This window comes from Theobroma umbraticum, unplaced genomic scaffold, assembly GCF_002168275.2.
Source record: "Theobroma umbraticum cultivar Fairchild unplaced genomic scaffold, ASM216827v3 scaffold_44.0, whole genome shotgun sequence".
NCBI lineage: Eukaryota > Viridiplantae > Streptophyta > Magnoliopsida > Malvales > Malvaceae > Theobroma > Theobroma umbraticum.
Genome location: NW_018397255.1, coordinates 7,990,595 through 8,016,482, shown reverse-complemented (window position 1 = coordinate 8,016,482; position 25,888 = coordinate 7,990,595). Strand labels below are relative to the sequence as shown.

At 31.5% G+C, this 25,888-nt stretch overlaps 2 protein-coding genes and 1 pseudogene across 3 annotated transcripts; 2 read left to right on the top strand and 1 right to left on the bottom strand.

Annotated features, from left to right (window-relative positions):
• Positions 1-4,036: 4,036 nt before the first annotated feature.
• Positions 4,037-6,194, top strand: LOC110408879 (Transducin/WD40 repeat-like superfamily protein). Its single transcript, XM_021418005.1, has 2 exons — positions 4,037-4,175; positions 4,340-6,194. Exon 2 carries the CDS (start codon positions 4,361-4,363, stop codon positions 6,026-6,028), a length of 1,668 nt encoding a protein of 555 aa, XP_021273680.1. The 5' UTR covers positions 4,037-4,175; positions 4,340-4,360; the 3' UTR covers positions 6,029-6,194.
• A 5,071-nt stretch (positions 6,195-11,265) lies between these two features.
• LOC149527634 (acyl-CoA-binding protein pseudogene) lies at positions 11,266-11,539 on the bottom strand (annotated as a pseudogene).
• Positions 11,540-15,316: 3,777 nt separating this feature from the next.
• PP5.2 (protein phosphatase 5.2) lies at positions 15,317-25,885 on the top strand. 2 transcript variants are annotated; one of them, XM_021418520.1, is made up of 14 exons: positions 15,317-15,471; positions 15,965-16,111; positions 16,293-16,462; positions 16,545-16,616; positions 17,466-17,616; positions 19,507-19,671; positions 21,073-21,181; positions 21,263-21,380; positions 21,736-21,883; positions 22,374-22,622; positions 23,826-23,951; positions 24,046-24,146; positions 25,201-25,275; positions 25,398-25,885. In XM_021418520.1, exons 2-14 carry the CDS (start codon positions 16,033-16,035, stop codon positions 25,455-25,457), a joined length of 1,623 nt encoding a protein of 540 aa, XP_021274195.1. In that variant the 5' UTR covers positions 15,317-15,471; positions 15,965-16,032; the 3' UTR covers positions 25,458-25,885. The 2 variants fall into 2 exon arrangements, with proteins under 2 accessions (XP_021274195.1, XP_021274197.1); XM_021418522.1 differs by lacking the exon at positions 19,507-19,671.
• The last annotated feature ends 3 nt before the right edge of the window (positions 25,886-25,888 follow it).

Sequence of the window (25,888 nt, the reverse complement as noted above, 5' to 3'; positions counted from 1 at the left end):
GTCACGTGAAATTCTAGGATCAAATTTTCTAGCCTTTAATTTCCCTTCATAATCTAGAAGCATTTGATGTGGATTAAAATATGAAATGAATTTACATGTTTCAATGTGACGACGCAAATGTGAAGTGCCATAATTAGAGTCACCAGGTTTAGGGCCAACCGATACTCCGTTTTACAACCATTACAAGTTGCCCTTTTACTCCATCTTGCGTTTTGCCTATTTAGTGAAATAATTCCAAACATTTGAAGTTTATTTTTTTACCCTCTTGCTCAGTTGTTTAGACTCGGATACATGGGATTGGGAGGGAATTTCATCTTTATTCAAAATGTTCACATCATCATCCAAATTTGTATAATTTTCAATTGATTGATCCATTATCGTCACTTCAATAATATAAACATAATTAAAAATTAAAAATTTACACCAACAAAACAAACAGCAATATTTATTGATTATTGCACAAAACTTGAGTTCTACATCAAGCATGATTTCACGCAGCAATAATAACAAAGTTCAAAACTCTTGCACAAAACATCTTAATTCAATGAAATAACTGTTACAAATGTTGATATATTCTTTACCATAAAACTTCCATATATCCAGCAAGTCAGCAACACACCACAAAAGTTGAAACAACTAAGAAAGAAAAGAAAAGCAGATCGGAGTTTTACTTGGGCTGCCGGAGGAAGTAGATTAAAAGAGGTGGGTCGGGTAGGCAGTCGATGGGGAAGCTAGTCGATGGGGATTGGGGAGTGTTCTGAGGCCTGGAGTGGTGACCGACTGCTATCTACGGCAAACCATAATGGAGTGAAGGTGCAGGTATCGGGGTACGACGGTGCGATCTGCGGCAAAACAGAATGGAGAAGGTGGGTGGTGTGATCTGCGACAAATCAGAACGAAGAAGGTGCTGGTGCGACGTGAGATCTGCTGCAAAACAGAATGGAGAAGGTGCGGGTGCGATATGCGAGTATGGTGGTGCGATCTGCTGCAAACCAGAATGAAGAAGGTGGGGTGTGGTGGTACTATCTGCGGCAAACAGAACGGAAAAGGTGTGGGTGCGACGGTGAGATCTGTTGCAAAACAGAATAGAGAAGGTGCGGGTGCAATCTGCTGGTGCGGTGGTGTGATTTGCGGCAAAACAGACCGGAGAATGTGCTAGACTTGCGGGTGCGACGGATCGATCTATGATGTCGATGGGTGATGGCGACAATGGAGAGTGCTGCTATGCTGGAGTGCTGATTTGCTAATCGGGATGGTCGAATGCCGGATGGGGAGTGAGAAAGAACGTTAGTCCGACGGCGACTCACCGTGAAAGAACGAAGAAGGCTAGAAAGAACAGAAGGGATTAAGGGGAGTTGGGACTTGGGAGTTGGGGAGTTGGGTAGTCGGTTAGGACTTAGGAATTAGTTTAATTTTTTTTTCCCATCGGGCTGGCCCGCATCAACTCGGGTCAGCCCGATTTTAATATAGGCCTAAATTTTTTAGACCCGACCCATCCCATATTTTAAAAAAAATGGACTGGCCTGATGGGCCATGCCCATTTTAACAGGTCTAGCTGTAACGACTAGAAGAAATCTGGCGTTAGATATTGGTTTAGTCAGCATAACATACTAGTTAAGCGAGCAAAGTCTTATTTATACATCTAAAACTAATCTCATATTATATTTTTATTATAGTGAAATCTGTTATATTCTCTCCCATGTTATTATGCATTATATTTACTCCGATTTAATATCAATTTATCGTAAATGCATGCTTTCAATTCAAAAAATATAAATATTAAAAAAAATCTTTTTACAAATTTATACTTTTAATTATAAACTTAACTTTCGTTGAAGTAGGATCCGAGAGACACGACATGTTAATAGAGCATCAAAAATTCAAAATAGACACCTAGAATAAGAACATGATCAAAACTTTGTATTTTCAATTCAAACAAAATTTTATTTCTATTTAAAAATTAAGATAATTTCCTTACAAAATCATGGAATGCAAAATGCGTTATTAAATAATTAGTTAGAAGATAAAAAATTATTTTTGAAATGAATAGAATTTTTCTATTCTTAGAGTTGGAAGAAAACTCTCATTGTTTAAAATCTTATTATAAAATAGCATGCAAATGCGTGTAAAACTTTAATTACTATAAAAGCGCATGCAAATACTTGTAAATAGTAATTTGCTGTATAAAAATAGCATATTACTGTATACGTTATTTATTAAAAATATATATTTATATTGTTTAAGTATATCATAAGAAAAAAACTTTCATTGTAACTTTAGAACAATTTTAAAAAGACTTGTATGTACAAATTGACTACAATAAAATTGAACCATTTTGTCTAGGTAAACATTTTCAAGATTTTTTTCTTTTTGCTCCAATTGCTTTCTAGCAACCATTGCTATATATTCCTAATTAAAAAAACAAATTCATATATATATATATATATATATATATATATAAAGATGGGTCTATTTTTATTGGTGCAAAACTAAATTTTGTATTCTTTATATTTTATATACAATTTATTTTATTAATTCTATAATTTAATTTCATACTCTATCCGTATAAATCATGTATATAAAAATTAAAATCAATTGAAATATTCACAAAAGCAAGAAAAATAAATAAATAATGCTACTCCTAACTTACAACCAAAATTAACTGAAGATGAAATAATTAGATGTAACAAAAGGATTGAAGCCCGGATTTGGATCCCTATAGTTTTGGAAGTTAATTAGTCCTACTTTTCCAATTTCAATCATTTAATCCCTTTTGCTGTTATAAAATGTCAATTCAATAAAATCATCCACACCATGGAGAAAACACAGGTCAATTTGATGATGGCATGGTCTGCCAATTTATAAATTTTTTATTAAGTGGCACACATCAAAAGGCAACTCAAAAAATCCTATTTTTTAAAATAAAATAATAGAAATTGTAAATTGTCAGCAACCCTTTATTTAGTTTTTTAAAAAATCATTGTAAAAAATTTAAAAAATAAAGAAAGAAATAGAAATTTAGAACCAAAAAAAAACATGAAGAGAGAAATTAAGATGTGACAAATTTGACATGGGAGTGATTAAGAAAGAGAGGAGAAGAGAGAAATTTCGAAAGCAAGGAAGCAGAGTCAATCTGGTGGACGCAAGGTTTGTTAGTATTAATCCACATTAAGCAAAGATAATCAACACGGATCTACTACTTACTCTAATTAGTAACATTGCGGCAATTAAAAATCTATACTCTTTTCCCACAGATGATGACGTTGACTCATCAGCTAAAATTTCAATGTGGTGAAATGATGACCTATTAAATTACAAAAGGAATAAAACCTATTAAAATAGAAAAACAACATTAATTAATCTATCCATATAATAATTATACACTTAAACATTTGACTTATAAATCATAACAAAAAAAAAAATCAAAACCTTCAAGATTGAGTCTTAAATTATAAGAACTAGATGTCTCTTAACTCTTGAGATGAAATGAAGTGATTACAATGTAGAGTGAATTGTCATTTTTAAATTTTAAATTAATTAACAATGTTTACTTATATGTTTCATAATAATATTAAAATTTCAATTGTTAAATACGTGTTTATAATATTATAAAAATGTTACATTCTGGATTGATGTTATATAAATATCAAATTAATTTAAATTTTATGAACATTATATATATATAGATAAGTTTAAGGATTACTATTTTAGTTTTGGATAAATTTAAGTGATATTATTGTGTTTCAATAAAAAAATTATAAAATATTTTAGAGCCTTAATCTATTTTTTAAAGTAAACTTCAAGAAAATAATAAATCCTAAAAATTAAAGGTGAAAAAAATAGACTTTATAAATTTTTATCCCAAAAGAAGTCATCATTTTACAAAAAAAAAAAAAACTTGTAAATATTTTTTGAATTAAAATAATTACAATAAAAACATATGTGAATAGAGTGAGGAGATACTGAATTTGGGCTCCAAACAAACCCAATAATTATTAAATGGGCCGAGAAAAAATGATTATGTATCAGGTTCGTTCGCTCCTTCTTTCTCCAACTCACCCGGCTAACCCTCATGGCTCATAGTCTTTGAAATGCAGACGCCGCTTTTCTGAGTGAAACGCCCACCGTCTGTCTGTCTTCTTCCCCGCTTTCATGTTCAGAGGACAAACACCCAGGTAAGCCTTACGTCTTTCCCTTTGTTTAACTGATATCTCTCTTGTCAAGGTGGTTTTAATTTACTTTTACTTATGGAGATTTTGTTAGTTGTGATCAAAATAAAGTTGTAGCTGTTCTAGGGCAGCTCTGCAAATCTTTTCTCATCCATTGTTTGATTTTCCAGAACCTTGAAAAGAGAAAAAAAATGAGTTTGATATCTCAGAATCCAGTGTCTAGAAACAGAGTGAAGGCTAAAAGGGATGATGAGCCTTCAATTCATGAAGATAACAATGATATTGATAATGGGTTGGAATCCGATTCGGAAGTCTCTAGGTTGATAAAGAGAAGGAAAGAAAAGGAAAAGCAGATTGAGATGGAGCAAAAGAAAGAAATCAAAAAGCTTGAGAACTTTCTTTTTGGGTCCATATATTCCCCTGTTGAATTTGGTAAAGCAGGTGAGGAAGATGCTCAAGATGTTGCTCAAGATGGTTCTACTTTGTTCTTTTTAGACCGATCGGTGAATAATTTAGAATTGCCTGGGGAAAGTGATGATGAAAAGAAGAACAAGGAAAGGAAAGCTGTTTGGGTGGATGAGGAGGAGGAAAAAACAACAATAAACATAGCTAAGGTTAATAGGTTGAGGAAGTTGAGGAAGGAAGAGGATGAGAGTCTGATTTCTGGTTCAGAGTATATTTCTAGATTGCGGGCTCAGCACACTAAGCTGAACCCAGGGACAGAATGGGCAGAGCTAGATTCGAGGATAAGGAGTGATACTATTTATGATGATGAATTATCGGATGAAGAAAAGGGTGTTGTAGCTGCTCATGGTTATAGAAATGTCGAAGCTGATGACAATATTCTGAGAACAAATGAAGATCTTGTGGTGAAGAGTAATGTTAAATTGTTGCCTGGGCTTCTTGAGTATTCGAGACTAGTGGATGCAAATGCTGAGGAACCTTCCAGTGGTCCAATAAATTCTGTCCAGTTCCATAGGAATGCTCAGTTACTACTTGCTGCTGGACTGGATAGGAGGGTCAGGTTTTTTCAGATTGATGGTAAACGGAATACCAAAATACAAAGCATCTTTCTTGAAGATTGTCCTGTTCGAAAGGCATCTTTCTTACCTGATGGTTCGCAGGTCATTATAGCAGGGAGGAGGAAGTTCTTCTACTGTTTTGATTTAGTGAAAGCAAAAATTGATAAAATAGGGCCATTGGTTGGTAGGGAGGAAAAAAGCTTGGAAGTTTTTGAGGTTTCCCCAGATTCTAGTACGATTGCTTTTTTGGGAAATGAAGGTTATATCTTGTTGGTTTCAACCAAAACAAAGGAACTGATTGGAACACTTAAAATGAATGGAACTGTCCGTTCTCTAGCTTTTGCTGATGATGGGAAGCAATTATTGAGCTCTGGTGGGGATGGACAGGTCTACCACTGGGACTTGAGAACAAGAACTTGCTTCCATAAGGCTGTTGATGAAGGCTGCATCAATGGTACAGCTCTTTGCACTTCACCAAACGGAAGAATGTTTGCAGCTGGTTCAGACAGTGGGATAGTGAACATTTACAACAGGGACGAATTCTTGGGAGGTAAAAGAAAACCAATCAAGACTATTGAGAATCTAACCACCAAAGTGGATTTTATGAAGTTTAATAGCGATGCTCAAATACTGGCTATCTGTTCTACCATGAAGAAAAACAGTTTGAAGCTGATACATGTCCCATCGTTTACTGTATACTCTAATTGGCCTCCACTGAATGTGAACTTACATTATCCCCGCTGCTTGGATTTCAGTCCTGGTGGTGGTTTCGTGACTGTTGGAAATGCTGCTGGCAAAGTGCTATTGTACAAGTTGCATCATTACAGTCATGCATAGAATAGATGTCTACCTCTGTGCTTGTTTGAAGCATCATTTATTTGTGTGTGGGAGGGGATGTACTTCAGCTGCAATCTAGTTTCACCGCTTGTCTGTCTCATGCTGGTGAAGGCACCACAACCATCAGCAGATGAACAGTGCCTTAAAAAAAATTTTCTTTCGTTTGCATTTGGCCTTTAATTATAAACCATGCTCATAGAGCCATAATTTTGAATTCAATAGCTTCAACCTAGTTCTTATAGAGTATGATTTCATTGGCCATTACAGGTTTTTCGGCTCTATGCTGTAACTTTAATTAATGATAGATTCTTTACACTTATCCCGCATTATGAAAGATTTGGAAACTTCATTGCTTTCTGCCCCCATAATTTTGTTGGAATTATATAACTCTGCTTGATTAAGATTGGCAGGATGTTCCCAATTTCCAGTTAATATTCTAATCAACATAAATTATTTTAGTAAGTCAGCTGGAAAGAGTTCAGCGTTGTTTGCGGATATTGTTCATGTTCTTCAGTATTTTCCGTTAGAAAACTATCAAGTAATAATAACTCAAAAGAAAGCAATGACCCAGAAGCCTGCATTTTTTAGATGAACAAAAGAAAGTCTCTACACTTTAAAAGTGCCCAAAAAAACAATTTCCAGGCTGCAGTGATCTCATGGTGATTCCTCTTTTCATATTATAAAGAGTAAAATTCATTAGAATTCAACAACTTCTTATAAATGTCTCATTTTTCTCATAAGCACCAGGTGTATTATGTTACATGAACATGAAGCACTGCATTGACATTAATTGATCATTTGGTATGAAAATTATTGGCATTCAACTCTTCTTTTCGTTTTTTTCCAGGTATACGGGATTCAAGACAACAATTCTTCTTAACAGAGAGATTCTAGTCAGGCAGATCAATGACTACAGAAAAGAAAGGCTGAACTGAGATGAATTTGGGTTACTAGCGAAAAAAACTCTCATGAACATCGTACTGGGATTCCTGATCATCCTAGACATGAAGACTTCTTCTATTCTAATCCACAAGAATGTCTGCCACCATTTTCCTGATCAGCAACCAGCAATAAGTGCTTCATACTTATAACCACGGGCCAGCAATAAAACCTTTTACCATGTGAATATTGCTACCACGTTTTGAATATCAAATTTCCATAAAACGTATCAATTCTTCAAATTATATTTGAATATAACCATAAATAAGTCGATTTATATATATATATATATTATGTATATCATAGAAAATTGACATAACATTTTAAAAAAGTCTTAAACTATTTTTTTAAAAAAATCTAGTAAGTCATTAATTTTTAATTAAGTTTATTCTATCTCTTATATTATAACTAATTAACAATAATTAGTCAAAATGACATTATAAGGTGGGAGCTGAGATATTTATACAACAACATTATAATACTACATCGTCATTTATTATAAAAAGTCAATATATTACATGTGATAGTAATAATGATTAATAAGTATACACTATTAATTATAAAATTTTATTTAATTTAAAATAAAAATTTAAAAACTTAATTAAAAGTAATAAAAAAATAAAAATTTATGTACATATTTTTTAAAAAAGGATATCACGAAAGACTTTTTTTTCATAAGTTTAAATTCTAAAGAAAATACGGCTAACAACGAGAGGGAAATGCTTAAGCACCCGACTCCAGGAGGTGACTTCTTCGAGAAGTATTAACAAAAAAAAAAAGCAAGCTTAGAAAAGGCAAAATGAAAATTGAATTTATTCTTCATGAGGAAGATTGAGATCAAAATCCAACATTTTCGCAGTACCAGATTGTTTAGCTTCGGGGGAGAGGCTGTCTTTGTGATCAAATCCACATTCTCCTGCTGATTCTCCTCTAAAACCAACCTCCTTGGCTTTTTCCTGCGATGTAATGCTGCTGAGGGGATTGTCTGCAGTTTCCATTTGAAGGCAGATCTTACGGTTGCTAAGGGTCTGACAAGTCTTACCGTGGCGTGCAATTTTTTCACTTTTGCCCACGTTTGAGCCAGAAGAACTAGCTTCCCTTTGCTTCTTGTTAACAACTGTGGCATCAGAGAAGGCCAATTCTCCTAGGTGATCAGAGTCGTTAATCTTCCCATGGCTGACTCTTTGTATACCCAATGCTTGAAAAGTTGAGAAAGAATTGGCTAGTACATCCTCGTTATACTACTGCCGTCATCAACTTTGCGGATGTTAAGTTCTTCTTCAATGATCTCTCCTTCTTCTGGCAAATCCTTTTCCAAGATATCTTCTTTTTCTAGTACTATCGAAGCAGCCTTTTCAGTCTTCAACTCCTGCCTTGGAAGCCTGGATTGGTTCCCATCTTCTGAATTTCGAAGCTTCCTTTTTTTCTCAGGAACTCGGTCAATAGCAAGCTTGTCTTTAATACTAGCCTTCCGGCCTCTCTTTCCAGTCACTGACCAATTGCTTATGCTATTCAGCAAATTTTTGCTGGCTCCTGTTGCTGTAGTCGAGTGTCAGGATCAGGTGTAGTCTCGTCAGAATTCGGAGCGCGAATACCCTTCCAATGCCTCTCAGGATGGTTCCTCATATGTCCACACAAAGACATGATGGATGGAAACCTCTCCTTGCAAATAAAACAAGTATTGTCGCCCTTCTCTTTCTTATCAGTCAAGGTGGACAAAACTTTAGCTACTGACTTATCAGCTTTAGGCTTGCCGTGCATCCGAATATGACCACCCAAGGCTTTGCCAGAGCTGAATTTTTTGAAGCAATATGGACAGCTTCGAACTTGGCCTTCAGCTCCATTTGAACCAGTCTTCTTGCGCCATCTGAACTTTCTTCGATTTGGTCTTTGTCTTTCCATCAAAGAATCTGAAGAAGAAGCACCGTGATCATTATCATTGTCACGCACTGTCCTCTGACGCTCATTCTCGTTCTCACTAGATGTTTATCGCTAAACTCGTCTTCCGCACGATTGATCTCCATGGAACAAAAAAAAAAAAAAAAAACAGAAGCAAAGAAAGCTAAGAAAGAGGATGAAGATGGCAAGGGATCGAGGCACAGAGCAAGAGCAACAAAGGCGGACACGTGAAGTTAGGGTTAAAAGTTGTTCTTTGAATTTTTGTAGATTATATTATTTCTATGGGAAATTAAAACTAGTAGTGTTAATAGAAGTAGAATCCCGGTTTGAGTTGTATATTAGTATTTTGAAGAAAAAATTATTAGAAATAACTCTCTTGATAAGTTTAATATAATTTTAATTATTTTAAATTAATTTTTGATATGATTTGATAATAATACCCTTTAAATAATTTTAAATAAATTAAAATAATTTTGATTTTCTCAAGCCCACTATCTAGACAAAAATTTTAAAATTAAATCTTATCTCTCTCTTGTCAAATACTATCTTCTAACCATCTAGCTCTCTCGCCATCTCAAATTGTAGAGATAATATTAAGATATATGTTTTAAGTTGTTGGGTTTATTGGTTTATATTTATAGAATCTCAAAGTTGAATAGTTAAAATTAATTAGATATATTTGTAACTTAGAACATTGTATAACTTTGACAACTTAAATTTGACTGCGAGTAGGTAAATCAATTAGTTATTAAGCATTACATTATTAGCTTCCAAATATTGTATAACTGGTTTGTAGGTATTGCGAAATTTATTTTTAGGCATTATGTAACTTAATCATTGTCTTTGATTTTTGGCATTGCGTGATTAATTTTAGGCAATGTTAAATTACATAATATCTAAAAACTAGTCACGTAATACTTTATTAACTAATCACATAATGATTAAAAATCAGTCATGCAATGCTTAAGTCATGTAATGCCTATCAACCAGTCACGTAATATTTAAAAATTAGTTACGAAATACCTTATCAATCAGTCACACAATGCTTAAAAATTAGTAACGTAATACTTAAAAACTAGTTACGTAATGCCTAAAAAGCAGTTACACAATGCCTAAACCTTCAAAACTACCAAATTCCATTTAACAAAATCAATAACTTTAAATAACACATCATATTCCATTTAATAACATAACTAACGAGTATGCCTACTTGGTAAAAAATGCTTAAAGGTTTTTCTTTATATATCAAAAACTATTTCAAAATGTTTAAAATGCTTAAAACGCTTAAAAGTTTTTCTTCATGTATCAAAAATCATTCTAAAATACTCAAAATATTTAAAGGTTTTTCTTTCTTACGAAGAATATTCTAGAGATAAATGGTCTGACGAGAAAAATTCAAAGGATATGAGTTGGTTTGATGCACGGACCTAAACATATGGGTTGATTTCATTAAAAGTAATTTTATCTAAAATTAATTTCTCTTGAATAAAAATAGTTAAAATTATAAAGATGGTTATTTTCGAAAATACCTTATATATGATGAGTATTTTTGAAAACAACCCTATTTCTAAATAGGATTTGGACATTTGGTTGAAAAAATAGCATGAAAAATTAAAAATTTTGTGTTCAGGAAACACCAAGCTTACTTACTTATTGGACATATTAATAAAAAGGGAAAGCTTTATGCAGTGATGAATTTATAATTTTACTATTTAAAAGGTAATCATATAAAGTTATAAATTAGATCAATGATTTAATTTAAAGGATCTATAATTTTACACGAGGAGTGTTTAAAGGATAATTATATAAAATTATAAATTAATCAATGATTCGATTTAAAGCACAAAATTGATCACGTTTGAATAAAATAAGACATAATATAAAATTTCATAAATTTTCAGATTTAACAATATAAATAGACATAAAGCATATATATATATATATATATATATATATATATATATTCACACACACACACATTGGCTATCGTAAGCTATACTTTGAGATTATATTATGTCTTTTTTTTATCAAGTCATTTTCATTTATAAGAGAATAAAAATATACCATTAAATTAATAAAATACATAATAATAACTGAACTACAATATCTTTTATAAATTCAAATATTACTAATATAAATCAAAGCTACAAACTAAAATTGAATTGAAATTTAGGAATTAAAAGAATATTATCTATAGATTATGATAGGTTAATACTAAATGTTAAAGATTTCAAATTTATGTGAATTAAAAGATTTACTATAATTTTTTTAAATAAAATACATCTAATTTAAATAAGCATAATTCAAGAATAACATATTAGCAATAAGAAGTACAACGTTTATTCTTAGTTTTATTTGTTCAAACACAATTGAGAAGGCAACGAACACACTGTAAGACATCAAGACAATGCGGCAACCTGTTCCACCAATTGTTTTACTTTGGTGATGTAATTATTCATTGCTTCCTCTTTAGAATTCCTTTCAACCGCCTTCCATGCATCCCATTTGTAACCTTCCCTCATGTTGAACATTTGAGGACGGTTGATATTCACTGGTCCAACAATGACTTGATTTAACAATTCATACAAGATGAGCTTGTTTTCATTTGTTGTGATCTTTGGTAAAAGATTTAGCTTTCTCAACGTGCTCCTCCAATTCTTCTTTCAAATCCATTTTTCTCTTATAATATATGGATTGTAGAGATTGAAAAGACCACTTTTTTGTTTGGTTTAATATAGTCATTTGGTTTGAAAAGAAAAAAATAGTTTGATGAATAGAAGAAAAGTTGAAAATTGTGTGCAAAAAAAATTTTAAAAAAAACTAAAGGGTTTAAAAAAAATTCAAATTGCATGCTAAGGAAAAAAAAAAGATATTATAAAAAGAAAAACCTAGAGAGTTTCTATATAATGCACAAGAAAAAAAAGTTATGCATTGCACAGAAAAAAAAAAGAAAAAATAGTAAAATTGAGTTTAAGCAGAATCAAAAAGCCAAATGAATTACCACTAGTATAAAATAATTTCTTTATTATTTTTAAGGGTAACAAAATTATCTATTCTCAATTTTGAACATATAAAAATAAAACAAATTAGAAACGCTAAAATTAAATACAATGATTTACCATCTCAAAAGTTTAAAAAAATTAACAATAAAAATAAAATAGGTAAAACACTATGTGAGTACAACATAGAAAATCTAAATTGCATCTAAATGCAATAATCACCTTCCATAATTTTCTCTTGCAATACAAAAATATTACACCTAAAAGGAGACACTAATTTCAAGAACAAAAAAGTAACATTGGAGTAATATTTTACAAAGGCCTTCTAATTGAATTATGTATATATATAATTTTGATGTATAAGTAGATTATTAATTTATATATTAAGTGAAACCTATGTGTTTTTTTAAAAATATATTATCTTATAAATTTAACGAATTATTAATTTAAGTCTTGGTCTCAAGTCAAGGCTGACCAAAATCACTAATTTACTAAGGTTTTACTATAACTGATTTAATTATAAATTAATAAAATAATGCAAATCTCAGTTAATTAATTAAATAACTAATTTAATTACTAATTAATTAATTTAATTATAAACTAATCAAAAATACAAATATCATTTAGTTAATTAACTAATTGAATTACTACCTTAAATTAACTTAATTAACTAATTTTCTAACTAATTAGTTAATCAAGATAACTAATTAACTATTTAAATTAATTAATTAAATTATAAAATAAAAATGTAAATCTCATTTAATTGATTAACTATTTTAATTTCTACTTTAAATTAACTTAATTAACCAATTAACTACTTAATTGGTTAATGAAAATAGCCAATTAACCAATTTAATTATAAACTAATTTAATTTTTTTGAAAATATAAACTAATTTAGATTAATAAATTTAATTTACTATTTTAATTTTATAAAGCATGTAAGTGTATCAAACTTGTATTTTCATACATAAGCCATAATTTTAAAAATTAACATCACATTTTTGTAAATTAAATGTTACAATATTATCTTTATAATATTTTAATCAAACACTTTCACTTGTTTTTATAAGAAAAAACCAATATCCTTTAGGCCTCCAAATAAATAAAAAAGAAGTTGAGAAAATTTAATTGAATGGCATTTGTCATCCAGACCCTCAACTGCAACGATATCATGATAATTTCTTTAACTAGAGTGTAATCTGTATTATGTGTTAAAGACACAATCATTTGATATATGAATCAAATATCAACTTAATCGACATTAATAATAAAAATAATTGTCTAAAAACAAATGGTGAATAAATGTATCATTTATAAGCATGAAATTACATTGTAATTTGTAAAGATAAATATCCAAAAGTCAATAGATATTTTGATGGCTATTTGTCGGGTTAACTTGGAGGCTACTACCGTATTGAAAACACATATCAAAATTCACAAGTGGCGCTATTTTTTCTATTAAAAACAAAAAAAGTTAAAATATTAAATATATGTAAATTAATTACATTCAAAAAAGTTTAAAGTGAAAACAAAATAACAAATATAGTAAAAAAATTATAAATTTAGATCGAAAGATAAATAAGTTGAAAAAATGAAAAGAAACAGAAGAAGAAAAACAAAGAAAATGAGGAAGAAATAGAGGAAGAGAAAAACTAAAGTGGAAAAACTAAAGAAGAAAGGGATAAACAATTCTACAAAGAGAAACCCAAAAAAAATCTTGTAAAATTAAAACAATACTAATCAATTGTATCCCTAAAAACTAATCTAAAAACTACATCGATTTAAAAAACAAAAAAAAATGCATAAAAAAAATCCAAGGGTAGCAATTTTGTTTAAAAAATTATAAATATAATCAGTAAAAAATTATATTAATGAAAATAATAATTTTTTTGAAAAAGAGAAAAACTAAACAAATTTCAAAGCTTAATAAATCTGTAACTTGATAATATTTTATTAATATGATTTTAATAATATATAATTATAAAGTGAATAGTTGACTAATAGTGTATTTTGTAATCTATGACATTTTTGAATATTCAAAAATAATTACAAAAAAAAATCGAATGAGTTGAAAGATAAACATATCATAAAATAATAATAACAAACATGTAAATTAAGGAATATATTTCTAGTAAAAGACACATTTTTACTTAAAAGATAATTAAAAAAAAATACCCGTCTATTATGTTTCAACTTTTTCTTTTTTTTTTTCTTTCCAACAAATCATACCCCCTGTAATCTCCTATTTAAGATGCCTTGAAAATTAGCATAAACAAATACATTCAAAGTTAATAATGATCATTAAACAAAATAAAACAAATAACATACAATCATCAATGAGAAACATATAAAAAAAATCACAATGAGGAATAAAAGTAAAAATCAATTACATGCACCCTAAAATTCTTAAATCCAAAAACATTAAAAGAACAAATATAAACAAAAAAGAAGAATGAAAGAAGGAAATTCAATAACCAATTTCTATAACTTAAAGAAAAACTCAACAAAAATACCATAAACAAAGAAAATCTATATTATTAAACAATATGTCGAAGCAATAAGTTTTTTTAATTAATAAATTAATATAAAAAATATATTTTATTTAAAAATATATTTTTTAACAATATATAAAAATAAATGTAAATAGACAAAATCATCATCAACACCTTCCAAAATATCCAAAGCCTCATTAGTAAAAAAACTCAAACAAACTCTCTCAACAAATAAAAAAATACCATACATGTCCTCTGGACAATTCAACCTCGGATTAAGCTACCATGTGTCAAACAATTAGACTATACAATTAGTAACTAATTAGTTTAGGGACAACTGTTAATATATGTAGATATAAATAGTAATAGATTTATTATTTATCGACAAAATTAGAGTTCATATTGTTGATTAAAAAAAAGTATAGAGTATAAATTGTAATAATTGATTTGTGAATTTAATTATTCTAGCACTTTAATACATGTAATATTTAATTGCTTAATTTGTTCACATATTCAAATGAAACCAAAATTTATGACATTTGTTACTAGATTAAAATTTATATTATTATAGCACAAAAAAAGAAGAAGAAAATTCCTCATAGAAACTCTAAATTTTTCCATTAACTTTCTCCCCAACAAAATTAAAATTATTAAACAACTTTAGAAACTATAAAATAATAAAATAAAATAAAAAAACTATTATAATATATGCATGAATGTCCATTGCAATCTCTAATCTTTTAGATCTTTTCATATCCAATGTACATATTTAACAAGTAGATCCCCATCTTCTAAATTCATTCTGTGAATGAACACTTCTATTTACTAAATTTATCCTATCTTCTCCATGTTTTCATTCCCTCCACCTGTCAATGTAAGTCTGTAGATATATTGCAATACTTTCTTAATTTCTGCATAGCTATATTTCACAGCAATAACAATGACATCAACGGAAAAAAAATAAACGTGAGTTGCCCTCGCTTTAACTATTTAACTAGGGTTTCGCTTTCACTTAACTAACAACTCCTTTTTGCTTCCCTTCTCTCTCTCTCTCTCTCTTTCTTTCGAGTCAAGCTTGAATTCACCTGATTTTTATTTTCTTCTAATTTGCAGGTAATATACTTTCTTCTTGACTAATCTACACTTAACTCTTCCCAATACTTTACGAATCCAAAAACTATAAGATTTTCTTTCTTCTATTTTTTCCTTTTGGTTGGTTCCTAGAAAATGCTTAATCCGCTGTTTTGTTATGCTTTTGGTTGATTAAGCTGCAACTGCTGCTTCTTTTAGGTAAAGAATTAAAATTTCTTTTCCCAGATATAACATTTTGAACATTTAAGAATGAAGGATGGAATTTTGAATCATGATTTAGTTCTATTTGCTTCAATTTGTATGTGGAGGTTATTTGTTTATTTGCTTTTTAAACTCTTGTCGATAATTTTAGATTTGTGATTTGGTCTAGGGTATTTTAGGCATTGTCGTTTCGAAGTCTTTTGATGCTTTTGTTATGGATGTTAGTTCTGAATATGTATGCTCTTGTTTTGGGAACAAGGCTTGGTCGTTTTTACTGTTCTTTTGTTTGTTAATGTTTTTATTGATAGTGCAGAGGTTTGTAAGAAAAAGATTAGCTTTTGGCTAACATTTTACTGGAGGTAGGCAAGACGGTAAAAGGTTATGCCCAGTATGGAAAATGGAAGTTCTAATGTCCCACGGGCTGAAGAAATCAAACTCCAAGCTAATGAAGCATTTAAAGGTGCAAACTTGATGAGCATGTAAATCTCAATATTGTGGCTTTTTACTTGTTCATTGACCTAGCTCTGAGTGTTTGATTCTGTGTACAGCATTATGTAGGTTGTTTAATGTATGTATAATGCTGTTTCCCATTTCTTGTGTTTAGTTTTGCTAAACTTGTTGATTTGCTTTCTTTTTTCCAGCCCACAAATATGGTCAGGCTATTGACTTGTACACGCAAGCAATAGAGCTAAATGGTCAGAATGCAGTCTACTGGGCGAATCGTGCATTTGCTCATACCAAATTGGAAGAGTATGGTAGTGCCATACAGGATGCTACTAAGGCAATTGAAGTGGATCCTAAATATTCAAAGGCATGGTCTATTGACTGAAATTATTCTTTCTCTTATTTAATATCTATTTGTGTTCTTGTTCTGATGGTTCTCTAATTTTCAGGGTTACTACAGACGAGGCGCTGCTTATCTTGCCATGGGGAAGTTTAAGGAAGCACTAAAGGATTTTCAGCAGGTATTTTGTCTGCCAGGGCTGTAATATTGCGAAATATGTGTTTAGTGTCTCTGTCAAACTTCTTGCAAACAGAGGTTGCCATTATCTGAAATATATTTCTCAAGCAAATGTTTCTATTTACATGCTCATGTATACATTTATGAGCGAAGAGAATTTTTTCCCCCTTTCAGTAAATGTTCTTCATTTTATTAGAAATTTTTTTTTGCCAGATCATTTTAATATAAATTATCATAGTGTTTTTGACTTTCTGCGGAGCATTATGGAATGCTTGCTCCATTTATGACAGAGCTTAACTAGTTGTGCCTTCCTCTAGTGTTAGATATCATATGAGGTATTGAGATGTGCTTGCATGCAAGATTTGAGATAACTTTATTGGTGTGAATATGATATTCTCCATTTTATGAGCTGCATATATCTGCACAAATGCATGCATTTTCCTTTGAGTGAGAAAAAGTTTATGGTTTTATTGTTGTTTTGCTTGAGATCGTTGTGAAATGCCATGTTCCTTTTATCGTACTGGTAACAGAGGAGTTCATTTTTCATACTTCATGCTGTCTAAAATTGGTCTAGTGAAGTTTATACCTGGAGGAGTCACATCTGGCATATTTTCTGAGCTAATTTAAAATTCACTAGTGTAATTTATCAGGACCTAGAGGAGGGTTCTTGCAAGTGAAAATGCCTAGTTTCTAAGTTCAACTTAGTAGTAACTTTCTTTGTTGCACGTGCCTTTTTTGCATTTACTGTCAATGCCTTTTTTCTTCACAAGGAAATTTGTATAATTGCTATACATTAACATGTGACACCGGTGGTTGTGATGTCTGAAAAATGTTTTCCTCCCTTTGGACTTAGGTCAAAAAGATTTGTCCTAGTGATCCCGATGCTGCTAAGAAATTAAAGGAATGTGAGAAAGCAGTAATGAAATTAAAATTTGAAGAAGCAATTGCTGTACCTGAGTCTGAGAGGCATTCTGTAGCTGACTCCATTGACTACCATTCCATAGGTACTTTCTTTTTCCCATTATTTCTACCATATATACTCTAATTTATGAATTCTAAGATGTCTTCAAAAATCAGTTTCCACATTTATATGAAATTCATTAGGATGGCTGTTTCTTGTTAGCATCAATGGGCGGTAGAAAATGTTAAAATTGAGGATTAGCAAATGTTTGTAGCATGTTGTTAAGAGTCATGCACAAGCTATTGAGTATGATTCACATTTGTTGTGAGAAACTATGACCCTTGTTTGGTTGACAGGAACACCTAAATCTCGTTAGGAATATTTTTTGAATCTATGTGTTTCATCTGTTGGTATAATTTGTGACCTAATATGTAGTGAAGCTTTTTTTTTTTCTTGTTCACCTGGCGTGGGTTTTTTTTGCAAAGTTCCCGTGCCTTCTGATGTTATGATTTTATGTTTTTATCCTCTTCTTGCAACTTCATATTTCTTATCAAGAATCTCTAAGTGTTCTTTATGAATAAAAACAACCAGTTGTTTAACAGTTGATTATTTAGCATGCCCTTCAGTTTTGTTCAATGTATAGTTTGGTAGCTTGTAACCAAATATTATTATGCCTTACAATCTGGATGTCATCATCTTGATTAATTGATTGGGTTATATATGTGCCTGTTATATGTTTAATGTAGTGGGGAAATGAAATATCAAAAAGTAATTGTACTGCAAAAGTTGCTAATTTGTGTAACTTTCATTGGTAACTCTAATATTATGTGGCTATGGATAGGTGAAATCGTTTCTAAAAATTTGATAATGTCTGGGCCTATCAAGGCTGGATTTTCCTCGTAGAATTGTGTTCTTCTTGTAATTTTGATAAAAAAGGCCTTGAGCTGAATCTTATTGAAATTTATGACCATTATACACAATAAGTTTTACAGTTGTCCTTATTTACAATTTTAGGTTGTACTTGTGTGATCTATATTTTGGTAAGGTACAGGGTAAGGGCATTGCTTGTAGGAAAGTTATCGTTTGATGATATTTCATTTTTCTAAGTTCATGATAATTAGCTTTGTCTCTAATAAGAAATGACATTTTTTGTGGGTGGAGTAACAAGCTCATCTGCTTGTTATTGGTGATCCTAATGTCAAGGATTCCTGATATTCTCAACTCATAAATTTCTGACAGACTGTAGACTACTTGAGTCTTAACATTTGTGTTCCTCCCCTGGGTTTGGGAATTTGTCCTTTCAGTGATTAGTTAATCTGTTGTACATATAGGTTTCTGATGAAGTCTTATGTTAATTTTACTGTAGTGATTTAACATTCTAGTGGGCTGTTTTTGCTTCACTAGTGACTGGCTCTGGAAGACAGGTATATTTATCAAAAGAGAATTTTATATGTTTAGAAACGCAATGGTCATCACATTGATTGGCAACCAGTTAAGGTTATCATGATAATATATTGAATGAGTAATTTGAATCTATTTTATGAATAAAATATAGGGGTGAAATCAATGTGGTATTGGATTCAATTGTATCCATCAATGATAAACTCTTAAAATAATATTTATAATATTTTGACAAAAAGAGCTAAATGGACACAATGGCTAAAACTTAGCACTTCTATTTTTGTAAGGAGGGTTTTTACTCTCTTTTTATTGCACCATAACTTTTTCTTAGGGTAAGCTGATATGGGTGGACGTAATTCTGTTCTCTGTCTTACTAATTATGTTAGCTGGACCTTCCAATCATTTCTGTAATAACTCTGGCTTCAGACTTTTGCAAGTTTTTAAGATTAGAAGCAGGGTTTGAGATGCTTTCCCATGAACTCGAGCTGTTTTAATTCTAAGATTAAATTTACAATGGATACTTATTATCAAGTAGCATAAAATTTATGGTTAATCAACATTTATATTATTTTAACATATTGTATCATAATAGGGATGAGTCACAGCTCACCGTCAATGCCCACCCAAGTGGCCTTAGCGGCAGTTGCAGTAGCATTTGTGGCGGCACTAGTGATGATTGTGGGGGCAGCAGCCACAAAGGTGGCAGCAGTGGTGGTGGTGGTCTTTCTAGGGACATGGTGGTGGGGTGGATCCACTGGTAGTGGTGTCTTTACTGAGAGATAAATGCTTGACTTAGGTTTGACTGTTTGAGCTCAAAAGTAAAATGTTGAACTACTGCCACATTTCAATCTCACATTTTCCAATAACAGTCAGGAAATCTTTTCTTCTGGAAAAGTAGTTAATTATACTTTAATTGGTGAATTAACTAGAAAACTGATGCATTTTTCACTTGGTAATCTAGCAGGATTTCTCCTTTTCTCTCTCTCTCTCTCTCTCCCTTTTTTCATTAAAAAAATTTCTTCTTTTTCATTTTACCTGTCTTGTAAAAAATGTGTTCAGAAATGCTGCCAACCATCCTGTATTTTCATGAGACAGAAGAGGGACACGTTAAAAACATTGCATGACAACTTATTAACTACTTGATGCAATTATATGAATTTGGGGAAAATTGGGAGCACCGTTCTTCCTATGAGAGGGTCCTTAATGCTAATGTACTGGGTGGCTGGGAGTGGGTATTTGCTTTTATTGCATCTATGATAGTTATTTGCAGAATAAAATTTCTGCTGGTTTAATTTTGTATACACGTTAGCGTTTAGCGGGCAAGAAGTTATTACCTTTGATTTGCTTGAAGACCAAGTTAAATACTAGGCTTAGATGTTTCTGTAGTTTAGCTCCTTCTCCTCCTTTGTTCCTTTGTTTTTTTCTCTGAGACAATGGTTGGACAATGTAGTGGTAGGTTGTATTTTGCCTTCTGTGAAAAACTCTAAGCCCATGATGAAGGTGGGATTTGATCCCAAGATTTTGTCGTGGCTAGCAAAGGACTTTCTCTGCTTCTTCTATTTTATATTTGTTCCTGACTATTCATTGCATGGGTTTATGATGTAATAGGTAATGATTTTTGATCTTGGAAGACTTTGTGGAATTGAATATTGCATTTGAACAATTTAAAACCTTTAGAAAGAAGGACAAGTGTAGTTGTCAAAAGATTAATTTTTAGTACTTGAGGATATATAACTAGGAGCAGTACATGTGTGTGTGTGTGTGTGAGAGAGAGAGAGAGAGAGAGAGAGAGAGAGAGGGAGAGGGAGAGGGAGAGAGAGAGCACTTGCTTGTTCTGTTTTCTCTTTACAGACTGTGCATTTCATGGGTTTATCTTGGAAGAATTTGTGGAATTGAATGTAGCAATTCATTCTGGCATTAGAAGAAGGCTAGTGCTTGATTTTCACTCACTCTCTAATATGAAAGCTGCATATAAACATTTAACTTACACTGATTTGCATAAATGCTGATAAGCATTCTGGAAAATGTTGAAAGTAATTTGTTAATTTGTTTTGGAGCCACTGGATGTATTAGCTGTTTTATTGAATTCTTGAAAGTATGTTAACAATAATTTTGTCCCCTGCACATTAATGAAATTGCTATTTTGTTTCCCTTATAGAGGTGGAGCCACAATATTCTGGTGCAAAAATAGAGGGAGATGTTGTTACTTTGGATTTTGTTAAGAAAATGATAGATGACTTCAAGAATCAAAAGTGTTTGCATAAAAGGTATGTTTAGCATGTGCAGTTATGGATTTTGTTCTTTCTATATTGCTAATATTTTTTCTTTGAATCTTGTTATTGGTACAGATATGCATTCCAGATTGTCTTACAAACAAGAGAAATGTTGCGGGCTCAGCTCTCTCTTGTTGATATTAATGTTCCTGATGGCAGTCATTTCACTGTCTGTGGCGATGTACATGGTCAGGTAATTTCACATCTTTATAATCCTTATGTTTAATCTGTAATTCTTAACAACTTGACATGATATGTCCTTAGCAGTCAACTGACAGAGGATAAAGTGGTATTACCTGTTAATAGAAAATAAATGCATGAACTTGAATGACATGGTGATTTGTAGTTTCTCTGTCCAGTAATATTGGTGCCTTGCATGGTGGCTTTGTTACTTTCTTGAGCTGCCTATCACTTACTGCTATGTTAATAAAGTTAACTGTGGAGAGTAATTATTATGCCTCATTTTAATGCTTATATTTTCTCTTTCTTTTCTCTGTCTAAAGTTAATGGTGTTTGTTTATTAATATGTTTATTTTTCCTTTTTGTAGTTCTACGATTTGATAAACATTTTCGAGCTTAATGGTCTCCCATCTGAAGAGAATCCATATCTCTTTAATGGTGACTTTGTGGATAGAGGATCTTTCTCTGTGGAGGTCATCCTCACACTGTTTGCATTTAAGTGCATGTGTCCATCAGGTGAACTTACTTGCGACATTCTCTGCCTTGCACTTCTCCCCAGGCCTTTGCATGTACTATCATAGTCCTTTGTTTTGTACTTTTCTCTCCCCCTTCACCCTTTTGGTTGACTTTTTCAATCTTGTTAATCTCAAATATTTTACATGTATCTTTTCTGATTTCCATTTTAAAAAGTACTTTTCCAATCTTATTTCCTTTTACCAAATTTTCACTGGATTATCAAGGAGCTTTTTCTGTGCACTTCTTTTAGATTTTTATTGCCTCATGCCTTTTGCATCTCTATCAAAACTGTCTTCACGATTGGACACTTTCTATATTAATCTTCTTGATTAGACACTCACTAAACTGATCATCACTCACTAAACTGATCATCTTGATTAGATGCTCTTTAAACTGATCTTCAGGATTTGACAGCACTGTTAGTATGATACATATGAAATCTTTTGTTTCAGTTTTGTTGCATCTAATTTACCTGCTTGGGAATTCTCAGCTATTTATCTTGCTAGGGGGAATCATGAGAGTAAGAGCATGAACAAGATATATGGTTTTGAGGGAGAGGTCAGGTCCAAGCTGAGTGAAACATTTGTGGAACTCTTTGCAGAAGTATTTTGTTGTTTGCCTTTGGCTCATGTAATAAATGAAAAGGTCTTTGTTGTTCATGGAGGCCTTTTTAGTGTTGATGGGGTGAAACTTTCGGACATCAGAGCAATAGATCGGTTTTGTGAGCCTCCTGAGGAAGGTAAACTCAACATGGTGTTTTTTCTTTAATTTTTCTTCAGTTTATGCTATGGTTGGTGCAATGTTTTATATTCAGCATGAATAATTTTTTCTCTTACTAAGTCTAGCAACTAAGCTGTCAGTGTGTATTTATTCATTGTTTTTCATTTGTATGAATGCTTCCCCTATATAATCCATACTATATTTATAAAATATATAAATATGGCTTAAGAGGTGTGAAACTTTTGTGAAGACAAAATACCCTTTCCACTTTTTATTTTATTTCTAATAAAATTTAACTATAGAGTACAGGTTTACTTAAAAAATTTTCATGTAGAGTTTTAGTCTAACTGACTCACTTAATTATTGACTAATTAGTATTAATTTATTTTATAGAATTGGACGGTTTTTCTGAATGTTAAAATACCTTCTTGCTTTTATTGTTTCTGATAAATTTTTATAATGAAGTTACAATTTACTTGAGTTATTTTGTGATCAACCTAAATCACTATCTTCTAATTTGTAATTTATCAATCTTAATTTATTATATAAAAATTCAATTATATGAGGAGATTTATACTTAAGTTGAAAATTTATAAGGTACATTCAAAATATAGAATTTTTTTTAAATTTTTTATTTGTTATAATACTAGATAGCTAATATAGTTCGTAAGGAAAATGGATGTAAAGCAAAAAACTAGTCATCTCTCAAATCTATGAAGAAAAACAAATTGAGGAGCGAAAAGTTAGACAACTACAATGTACAATATATATACAATGGGTTGGGAAGCTCCATGGGAGTGCCATGTGGCAGCACCGATGGAGCTTCCAAGCCTTTTTTCTTTTTTATACTTTTTTAACAGAAAACAAGCAAAGAAAAGAAGATAAGAATTCAAGAGAAAGTAAAGAAAAAAAGGTTAACATTTTTTTGGCACTCCCATGGAGCTTCCCAAGCCAATTGTTTTTTTCCTGTATATTATATATATATATACAAAAAAGAAGAAAAGGAAAGAAAAAAAAAGATAAAAATACAAGAAAAAGTTGACATTGTTTTTCATTTTCCTTTTTTTATTTTTCCTTTCATTTTTTCTAGATAAATATTTTTCATGAAATTACTAAAAAGAGAAATGGAGAATAATGAAATTAACCCTAAATTACAAAATGATAAGATAAAAATGTGTTGTTTCGTTTGTATGTCTCATGGTTCCCTGTCTGATTTCATCAGGGTTGATGTGCGAATTGCTTTGGAGTGATCCCCAACCTTTCCCAGGACGAGGTCCTAGCAAGAGGGGAGTGGGTCTTTCTTTTGGTGCAGATGTGACAAGAAAATTTTTGCAGGATAACAATCTAGGTATTTATCTGCAAGTTTGGGTGCTTTTTTTTTTCTTTTGCTGAAAAGGAGAATTGGTGTTTAATGTAGCTGATCTGACATACTTAATTGACAGATTTAGTTGTACGATCTCATGAAGTAAAAGATGAAGGTTATGAGATTGAGCATGATGGTAAACTTATTACTGTTTTCTCTGCACCAAATTATTGTGATCAGGTAATTGAGTCTTAAATTCTTTCATAAATGTGATCATCAATTAATGGCAAATTTGTCCTCACGGCTTTGTATAATCATGTGATTTGGATTTCTCTATACACAGAAAATAATATTTGTTGAACCTGTTTCAAATCAATATGTATATAAAACCTGCAAATGATGAATTTATATTCTGAACGAGTACATGTAAAAATTCTTTAAACGGTTATGCGTGGGTACTTATTGCGTGGAAACCATATATGCTTCACAGTAAAAGAGATTCAAGGCAATATTAACCTGTTGTATTGAATAGATTCTCTGAGCAGGAGTGACTTTTTGTCTTAACAAGCTGGCTTCAGTTTGTTATCTTGCAAACTTCATTTTATTGAAGCATTGTGCTGTTTTAGATTAACTCATCTGCTTATCCTTAGCTAAGTATTATCAGTTGTTAACTCTATTAAGTAGCAGCATCTTGTCATACTTTTGATCCCTCTTGACGTGAACTGTAGCTTATAACTGATATTGAAAAGCAATTGAGGTGGATGGTTGAAGTTTTAACATTCTTGATATTATTGAGGTAGTGACAGGTGCATGTGCATGCTCATGACTCTCTTCTTCTTAATCCATGTTATATAGTCGTTTTCAAGTACACTGTGTGTGTGTGTGTCCACCTGTACACAATGATCATTTTTAAGTACAATGCAATATTAAATATATCAATTGAACTTGTGGACAATGTCAGGCATAGTTTATGGAACATCAAGTTTCTTCTAGTATTTGGTGAAGTTACTTTTGAGAATAGTGTAATTTGTTCTTGATTCTTGCATGAGATTTGGCTTTTTCCAACTCCACAGCCTGCTTATCTGTTCTCTTTCCAACAACTCTTTATCTTTAGGGCTGCTTTTATTTGTCATTGTGTTGGAAGTTGAAATTGAATGATTTGGTTGGAATTTCTGTTTTAGGAGTTGAAGGTCCAAGTAATTTACATTTTGTTTTTAAACACAAGTGATCAAATTGTTTGAATCATGGTGTTGTTATTTTACATATAATATTGCTGATATTTCGATTGTTGCAGATGGGTAACAAGGGTGCTTTTATTCGCCTCGAAGCCCCTGACTTGAAGCCAAATATTGTTACATTCTCAGCAGTGGTCAGTAGTTTGTGTTGCATGTCTTGTCATTTTTTCTCTTTTGGTTATATGTTTGGTGTGAAAAAGGACCAGGAGCCCTTTTTATATGAAGAAGTTTGACTTACTTTCCCTGTGATTTGCAGCCTCACCCTGATGTCAAACCAATGGCGTATGCAAACAATTTCCTCCGAATGTTCCAATAATTTATACCTCTGACTAGGATGGCCCAGTCTTGTACCCTTTTTTGCTATACAATGCCTCTACTGCTCAATAGTAAGTTGTTCCAGGAGGCAGCTGGAGAAGTGGTAAATGTTGACAGATGCAGTTTAATTTATGGTTTCTCTTTTTCTTTTCCCTGAAAGATTGGTCTCTCTCTCTCCTTTGCTTTCCGTTTCATTGTAAGAATTTCAGGCTTCCAGTCTCATATTTTGAAAGTTTTCCTCATTTGAATCCAAAAGCCAGTTCCAAGGTTGGGAAAGAGGAAAAGGAAAAGAGAAGCTTGCTGGCAGGAGTCTGGCGGCATTGTAAAATCCAAAATGGATTGACCTCTTTTCTCTTTGTATTTATAAACTATAGATAGTGCTTTGTTTACACTTGGAATAAAAAATGGTTGCTATGGTTTTTGACTTCTTGT